At 43.1% G+C, this 9527-nt stretch overlaps 1 protein-coding gene across 1 annotated transcript in view; it reads right to left on the bottom strand.

Annotated features, from left to right (window-relative positions):
- Positions 1–281, bottom strand: part of ndufb10 (NADH:ubiquinone oxidoreductase subunit B10) — a 7898-nt gene extending 7617 nt beyond the window's left edge. Inside the window, exon 1 of the mRNA XM_060840868.1 lies at positions 94–281. Within this exon, the coding sequence (XP_060696851.1) occupies positions 94–241 (148 nt within the window). The 5' untranslated portion in view covers positions 242–281. The remainder of the gene's footprint in view (positions 1–93) is intronic.
- Between the last annotated feature and the right edge of the window lie 9246 nt (positions 282–9527).

Below are 9527 nucleotides of genomic sequence, written 5' to 3'. Positions count from 1 at the left end.
CCCCCCCCCTCCCCATTCCCCCCCTCACTCTCTCCCCCCCCCCTCCCCATTCCCCCCTCTCTCTCTCTCCCTGACGTTCTTCCTCTGCCTCACCTCTGAAGGTTGTCACCGGCAAGTCGACCGTGTAGTAGAATAGTTTGCTGACAATAACCGCCGGGTTGGGCAGTCCGGTCTTCTTGTCCACCTCCGGGGTCCGGCTGTCCGGCTGCCGGTAAACGTCCTTGTCCCAGTCCTCAGGCATCGCTCCGACCGTCAGGGCCCAGCACGAACTGCGCAGCCGCACTCTCTGACACACACAACATGGCGCCTCGCGAGGTACACACTGACACACACAAGATGGCGCCCCATGTGGTCCGCACTGACACACACAAGATGGCGCCTCGCGAGGTACACACTGACACACACAAGATGGCGCCTCGCGAGGTACACACTGACACACATAAAATGACGTTTACGTGCTCCCTTACAGTGAATATGTACAAAGTTAAAAATCACACAACACCAGGTTATAGTCCAACAGGTTTAATTGGAAGCACTAGCTTTCGGAGCGATGCTCCTTCATCAGGTGATAGTGGAGGGCTCAATCCTAAGACACAGAATTTATAGCAACAATTTACAATGTGATGTAACTGAAATTATAGATTGAAAAATTGATTGTCTGTTAAGCCTTTCATCTGTTAGAATACAGTGATAGTTTCACTTCTTTCATGTGTAAATCACAAAACCCTTTTGTTTAAAAGTTGCATTCTCGGGTTAGCTGTTAACAATGGTGATAGCTAGACAATATGTTGAAGGTGTTAGCCCCCTGTGTTCTCTGTCTATGACCTGATGTTAAGATTGATTCTAATCTAAAAAGTGAGATTACAGAGTTTTACATAAATTCATGCAGTTTTTGAGCTCAGAGTTCTACGTGAATGTATGCAGTTTTTGAGCAAAGTGCAATGTAACTCTGCAAGTACAAATTCAGCACACAAAATATATGTGTGCCCATTCATCCATTGTCATAGCCTTTGCTCGGTTTCCCCAATGTACCATGCCTCCGGGCATCCTTGCCTACAACATATAAGACAGACAACGTTGGCTGAGTCACATGAGTACCTGCCATGTACAAGGTGGGAGGTGTTCCCATGCGTAATAGTGGTATCTATGTTCACAATCTGACATGTCTTGCAGCGTCCACCGTCACAGGGTTGTATGGAGTTGTCCTGAGAGTCGGGCAGTTTGCTACGAACAATGATCTGTTTGAGGTTTGGCAGTTGTTTAAAGGCAAGTAGTGGAGGTATGGAGAAGGTCTTAGTGAGGTGCTCATCCTCATTGATAATGTGTTGCAGGTCACGAAGAACATGGTGTAATTTTTCAGCCCCTGTGAAGTACTGAACAATGAAGGGTACCCTGTCAGTTGCAGCACGTGTCTGTCTCCTGAGGAGGTCATTATGGTTCCTCGCTGTGGCACGTCAGAACTGGCGGTCGATGAGTTGAGCATTGTACCCCGTCCTTGTGAGGGCATCCTTGAGTACTTCCAGGTGTCCGTCACGTTCCTCCTCATCTGAGCAGATCCGGTGTATGCGTAGGGTTTGTCCATAGGGAATGGCTGTTTTAATATGTTTTGGGTGGAAGCTGGAGAAGTGTAGCATTGTGAGGTTGTCTGTGGGTTTGCGGTAGAGTGTAGTGCTGGGGTGTCCGTCCTTGATGAAGACGCACGTGTCCAAGAATGAGACAGACAGTTGAGAGTAGTCCATGGTGAGTTTGATGGTGGGATGGAACTTGTTGATGTCACTGTGTAGTTTTATCAGTGACTCCTTGCCATGGGTCCAGAGGAAGAAAATGTCATCAATGTACCTGGTGTACAATGTTGGTTGGAGATCCTGCATAGAGAAGAAATCTTGTTCGAACATGTGCATAAAATGTTGGCATGTTGGGGTGCAAATTTGGTCCCCATGGCTGTTCCGTGTGTCTGGATGAAGAATTGGTTGTCAAAAGTGAAGACATTATGATCAAGGATAAAGTGGATGAATTGTAGGATGGTGTTTGGAGACTGGCAGTTGTTGTTGAGTACTGAGGCTGTTGCCGCGATGCCATCCTTGTGGGGGATGCTGGTGAGGGTTGCAGGCAAGGATGCCCTGAGGCATGGTACATTGGGGAAACCGAGCAAAGGCTACGACAACAGATGAATGGGCACCGCACAACAATCAACAGACAGGGGGGTTCCCTCCCAGTTGGGGAACACTTCAGTGCTCCAGGACATTCAGCCTCGGACCTTCGGGTGACCATCCTCCAAGGTGGACTTTGGGACAGGCAGCAGAGGAAAGTGGCCGAGCAGAGGCTGATAGCTAAGTTCGGTACCCATAGGGAGGGCCTCAACAGGGACCTTGGGTTCATGTCACACTACAGGTAATCACCATTGCACTACACACACACACACTTTCACATACACACGGACACAGGTACACACAGATGCGCACACAGATACTCACACACACCCTTATAGACACACACACTCACACATGCACCCCCTCACAGACTTAAGACACTCTGCACCCATTACACACACACATACACACACACACTTTCTCACACTCACAATCCCCACCCCAGACAGACAGACACACACACAGACAGACAAAGACCCACATGCACACATATATTTTGTGTGCTGAATTTGTACTTGCAGAGTTACATTGCACTTTGCTCAAAAACTGCATACATTCACGTAGAACTCTGAGCTCAAAAACTGCATGAATTTATGTAAAACTCTGTTATCTCACTTTTTAGGTTAGAATTAATTTAAACATCAGGTCATAGACAGAGAACACAGGGGGCTAACACCTTCAACATATTGTCTAGCTATCACCATTGTTAATAGCTAACCCGAGAATGCAACTTTAAAAAAAAAGGGTTTTGTGATTTACACATGAAAGAAGTGAAACTATCACTGTATTCTAACAGATGAAAGGCTTAAAGACGATCGATTTTTCAATGTATAATTTCAGTTACATCACACTGCAAATTTTTGCTATAACTTCTGTGTTACGATCAAGCCCTCCACAATCACCTGATGAAGGAGCGTCGCTCCGAAAGCTAGTGTGCTTCCAGTTAAACCTGTTGGACTATAACCTGGTGTTGTGTGATTTTTAATGTTGTACACTCCAGTCCAACACCGGCATCTCCAAATAGTGAATATGTAGGAAATATTAGTGTAGAGAAAAACAATTAGTTTACATTTTGTAACACAATTCCAAGAAAGCAAAGAGAAGGCCTGATTAAGGTTTGCAAAATTGCGATGTGCGTAGAGGTGTTCCATGTAAATAAACTTTTCTTCTTAGTTGATGGGTCAATAACTAGGGGGAGACTTTTAAGGTAAAGGGTATTTCGAGAGCATCTAAGGATGTCTTTTCACTGATGTCTGCAACTCAATGCCTAAAAGCCAAAAGAAGTGGCCAAAAACATTTCACAAATATTTAGACAAACACCTCAAGCATTATCTAGCATCTTGGTCAATGGGCCCAAATGCTGGAAAATAGGACTGCAGTAGATAAGTGCTCAATGACTGGCATTGACACAATGGGCTGAATGGCCTCTTTTCATGCTTAAAACTCTCTGACTTTCTTTCAGCAGTAAGATCATGCCCTTAATGCTAGTTCCTGCCATTGCAGTTACCGCTGCGCAGCCTTTAATACTGTCCTAATTCAACATTAACCTGAGGAGCAGAACCTGGGCATTTGTGGATCTCTGATGATATATTCACTTCAATACCCTAAATTTCACACTTACATTTATGGCCAAACATAATGATTTCTGAGCATGTGAGGGCAAATAGTTGCAGTTTTTTTTATTATTCATGAGAATTAGGTGTTGCTGGCTAAAAAGCATATATTACCCATCCCTAATTACCCACCCCAACTACACAGCTGTGGATCTGGAGTCACATGTAGGCCAGACCAGCTAAAGATGGCAGTTTCCTTCTCTAGAGAGCATTAGTGAACCAGATGGGTTTTTCCCTGATGGTCAGCAATGACTTATTCTTAATTCCAGATTTTTATTGAACTCAAATTTTAACTATCTGTCACAGAACAGGTTCCCCAGAAAATCTACCAGTAATGCCACTAAGCATCGCTTCCCCGTGTAGTGGGAATCCAATTGCAGTGCACAATGAACTAAACCATTCAGAGGTTCTCTGTATCTCTTAACTGCCTTTAATGTGTTTTATATCCTTTCATCTCAATATTAGCTTAGCATTTAATGTTTAACTTTCAGCAAACATTTTGTAAGTTTTTCTTATTTACACCTTTTGTTCACCTATTATACGATGGTATAAGGTCTGAAAGGGAGAATACTGAGGAATGTCCCAATTATACCCCATGTGGACCGGGTCAGAGAGCAGGTTACGATCTTGAAGGAATAAGTCCGACCATTCAGGTCCTGGATAGTTTCTGTGATATCATGGAATCCCTACAGTGTGATGGTTGGCCATTCAGCCCATTGGGTCCACACTGACCCTCTGAATAGCATCCCACACAGCCCCCCCACCCATTCTCTGCACATCGTTGGACAGTGGGAAGACACCCACGCAGACATGGGGAGAATACGCAAACTCCACACAGACACTCGCCTGAAGATGGAATTGAATCCGGGTTCCCGGTGCTGTGAGGCAGAAGTGCTAACCACTGAGTCACCCTGCCATCCAATCACTGTAACTTGTATGCAGTTGCCAACATGCAATCAGCTACTGCTTGTTTAATATAAGAGATTAGCAAGTGGTTTTCTTTACTCGCACATGACTCAGTTGGCTCTATAGATCCCTTGTCTAGATTAGAGTGGTGCTGGAAAAGCACAGCTGGTCAGGCAGCATCCAAGGAGCAGGAAAATCGACGTTTCGGGCTTTTGCTGCTGTGTTTTTCAGCACCACTCTAATCTAGACTCTAGTTTCCAGCATCTGCAGTCCTTGTTTTTGATCCCTCCACTAAAATAAGATGGTGTCAAAAAGACTGCCCCAGGATGGTCATTGGTGAGGATTGCTCAGATAATATAGCTCATTTCTAATTCTTTTCATTTCTGATGAGGAGGATTGCCAGTAAAACATTAAGTGTCTTTTTTTTCCTGTATGGAGATGAACTGTAAAGTACTTCAAGCATCTTGTTGATATTGCAAAGCATTTATCGGTTTCTCTGGCAGGTGGCACCACATCACCATGCCAGTTCTGAAAAATCTGCAGCTTATTGTTTTATTCATTGCTTTCATCTTAAAACAAAAGCACCATTATTTTTGGGATTCTTATGCTGCACAACAGAATCAAGAACTTGCTAGACACAAAGAACATTTTTATTAAAGTATATTTCTCAGTCATCTTTAAAAACTTTGATACTTTTTGCAATTGTGCACTTTTATGTAAAGTGTTAAATAACACATTTTGCAAATGTATCAGAAGAAAAGCTTGTATTTGTGTAGATAACATGTTTCATGATCTCGGAATATCCCAAGATACTTCACAGATAATAAAGTACTTTTATAGACATTTGCTATTTTAAAATAAGAATCATGGCAGCCAATTTGTGTGCATGGCAGACTCTCACAAACAGTAATATGGTGTTAGCAGATAATCCTGTTTTTTTTTAAATAAAGCATGTTGTGTGATAAATGATGGCATGTGTTAACATAAAATATTGAACATAGAACGTTACAGCGCACTACAGGCCCTTCGGCCCTCGATCTTGCACCGACTTGTGAAAATAATCTGATGACCATCTAACCTAATAACACCGTCATCCATATGAATGTCTAATGCCCATTTAAATGCCCTTAAAGTCGATGAGTCTACTAGTGTTGCAGGCAGGCTGTTCCATGCCCCTACTACTCTCTGAGTGAAGAAACTACCCCTAAATCTATCACCCCTCAACTTAAAGCTATGTCCCCTCATGTTAGCTTTCACCATCCAACGAAAAAGGCTCTTACTGTCCACCCTATCTAACCCTCTGATTATCTTATACATCTCGATTAAGTCCCCTCTCAACCTTTTTATCTCCAACGAAAACAGCCTCAGTTCCCTCAGCCTTTCTTCATGAGACCTTCCTACCATATCAGGCAGCATCCTCATAAATCTCCTCGGAACACTTTCCAAAGCTTCCACATCCATTCTATAATGCGGTGACCAGAACTGCACACAATACTTCAGGTGCGACCTTACCAATGTCTTGTACAACTGAAGCATGACCTTGTGGCTCTAAAACTCAATCTCCATACCAATAAGCGCCAACACACCATATGCCGTCTTAACAGCCCTATCAACCTGGGTGGCAACTTTCAGGGATTTATGCACATGGATACCAAGATCTCTCTGTTCATCTACACTGCCAAGAATTTTACCATTAGCCTAGTACTCTACATTCATGTTATTTCTTCCAAAGTGAACTACCTCATTAAACTCCATTTGCCACTTCTCAGCTCAGCTGTGCATCTTTTCTATGTCCCTCTGTAACCCACAATATCCTTCGGCACTATCCACAACTCTGCCTACCTTACTGTCATCTGCAAATTTACTAACCCATCCTTCTATACCTACATGCAGATCATTTATAAAAATGACAAACAGCAATGGCCCCTAAACAGATCCTTGCTGCACACCACTGGTAACTGAGCTCCAGGATGAACATTTCCCATCAACCACCACCCTTGGTCTTCTTTCAGCTAGCCAATTTCTGATCCAAACCACTAAATCACCTTCAGTCCTGAAATTCCTTAGTTTGTGCAATAGCCGACAGTGTGGAACCTTATCAAAAGCCTTACGGAAGTCCATATACACCACATCAACCGTTTTACCCTCATCCACCTGTTTGGTCACCTTCTCAAAGAATTCAACAAGGTTTGTGAGGCACGACCTACCCTACACAAAACCATGTTGACTATCCCTAATCAACATATTCCTTTCTAGATGATTATAAATCCTATCTCTTATAAGCTTTTCCAACACCTTACCCACAACAGAAGTAAGGCTCACTGGCCTATAATTACCAGGCTTGTCCTGACTCCCCTTCTTAAAAATTTGCTATCTCCCAGTCTTCTGGCACTACTCCTGTCGACAATGATGACATAAAAATTGAAGCCAAAGGCTCTGCAATCTCCTCCCTGGTTTCCCAGAGAATACGAGGATGAATCCAGGAGCCTTATCTGTTTTGAGATCTTCCAAAATTGCTAAAACTTCCTCTTTCTCAACTTCAATCTAATCTTGTAGCCTGTATCTCCATATTCTCACCACCATTGCCCTTTTCCAATGTGAATACTGATGAAAAGTGCAACTCTCTGCTCTTTGAAATAGTGCCACAGAATTTTTCTACCTAAGAGGGCAGATGGTAACTTGGTTTACATCTGTTATGGACCAGGCCAGACCCCCTCAAAACATTTCAAGAAAGTAGCCCAGACCCTAGCTTTTTGAGTTGTTTTAAGCAGGTATAATGTGGATATTCCAGGAGTGATGCAGTTAATCAAATCATTCAGTTTTGAACAGAATTTATTTACAGACTACTGAATGAAACATGAACAAAAGAGAATAGAATATAGAATGATTAACTGAAAACCCAATGACTCCATCGCAACTTAATGATACTGTTCCAATTTCCTTGGCATCCCTTGGCAAAAAGGCAAATTCAAAGACAGGTTCTTACAAGAGAGATGTCAGAGAGAGATCATCCCCCTTCTCAAATATTAAAACTTTACTGGATGAGAAGGGGGATTTAGTAATGGGGTATGAGGAAATGGTCAAGGCATTGGACAGGTATTTTGTTTCTGTCTTTACTGTAGAGGACTTGAATAACATGCCAGAGACTGACAAGGAGTCGAAGATGGTGAAGACCTGGAAACAATCATTATCGCAAAAGAGGTGGTATTGGACAAGCTAATCGAGCTAAGGACAATTGTCCTGGCCCTGATGAAATGCATCCCAGGGTGCTAACAGAGATGGCAGGAGAAGTAGCAGGTGCACTTGTGGAAATTTTCCAAAGTTCACTGGACTGTGAGGCAATGCCAGCTGATTGGAAAACAGAAAATGTGACACCACTGTTTAGAAAGGAGGTAGATAAAAGGTGGAGAATTATAGGCTGTTAGCTTAACTTCTGTACTGGGAAAATTGCTTGAATCTACTATTGATGCAAGGAATAGCAAGAAATCTAGATAGATTAGATTAGATTAGATTACTTATAGTGTGGAAACAGGCCGTACGGCCCAACAAGTCCACACCGACCCTCCAAAGAGCAACCCACCCAGACCCATTCCCCTACATTTACCCCATTGTCCCATTGGGCAGAAGCTTATGGGTTCAGGAAGAGCAGGTCATGCTTAACTAATCTACTGGAATTCTATTAGGAGAAAGTGAGCACTGTATATGCTGGAGATCAGAGACGAGAATGTGGTGATGGAAAAGGACAGCAGGTCAGACAACATCTAAGGAGCAGGAGAATCGACATTTCACGCTTAAGCGCTTCATTGGGAGGGCTTATACCTAAAATGATTCTCCTGCTCCTTTGATGCTGCCTGACCTGCAGTGCTTTTTTCCAGTACCACACTCTTGACTACTGGAATTCTATGAAGACATTATGAACGCAGTGGCCAAGGGGGCCAAGTAATTGTGATGTATCTAGATTTCCAAAAGACATTCAAAAGGTGATGACAAGAGCTTGCTGCATAAGATAAATATGCATGGTGTTGCAGGTAAAGTATGAGCATGGATAAAAGATTGGTACCCGACAGGAAGCAAAGAGAGGGAATAAATGAATGCTTTTCTGGTTGGCGATCTGTGGTCTCAGAGATCAGTGTTGGCACCATAATTATTTACATTTTATATAGGTGATTTGGAGTTGGACACCATATGTAGTGTGTCAAAGTTTGTGGATGACACTAAGATGAGTGACAGAGCAAAGTGTGCAGAGGATTGTGCGGCTTTGCAGAGGGACATAGATAGTTCAAGTGAGTGGGCAAAGATCTGGCAGATGGAGTACAATGTTAATAAATGTGACCATTTTGGTCAGAGTAACAGTAAAAAGGACTATTATTTGAATGGTAAAAAATTACAGCTAGCTACGTGCTGAGGGACCTGAGTGTCCTTGTGAATGAATCACAGAAGGTTGGTCTGCAGGTACAGCAAGTAATTAAGAAGGCAAATGGAATTTTCTCCTTCATTGCTAAAGAGTTTAAAAGCAGAGAAATTATGCCACAGCTCGACAAGGTGCTGGTGAGGCCACACCTGGAGTATTGTGTTTAGTTTTGGTTTCCTTACTTGAGAAAGGATGTACTGGCACTGGAGACGGGTGCAGAGGAGGTTCACTAGGTTGATTCCGAAGTTGAGTGGGTTAACTTACGAGGGGAGACTGAATAGACTTGGATTATATTCATTGGGATTTCGAAGTATGAGGGGGATCTTAGAGAAACATATAAAACCATGAAGGGAATAGATAAGACAGAGGTAGAGAGGATGTTGCCACTGGTGGGTGAAACTAGGACAAGAGGGCATTGCCTCAAAATTAGGGGGAGCAGACTTAGGA

Source organism: Hemiscyllium ocellatum, chromosome 20, assembly GCF_020745735.1.
Source record: "Hemiscyllium ocellatum isolate sHemOce1 chromosome 20, sHemOce1.pat.X.cur, whole genome shotgun sequence".
In the NCBI taxonomy this organism is placed as follows: domain Eukaryota; kingdom Metazoa; phylum Chordata; class Chondrichthyes; order Orectolobiformes; family Hemiscylliidae; genus Hemiscyllium; species Hemiscyllium ocellatum.
Note: the sequence above shows the minus strand (reverse complement) of the source record. Positions and strands in the feature narration are given on the sequence as shown.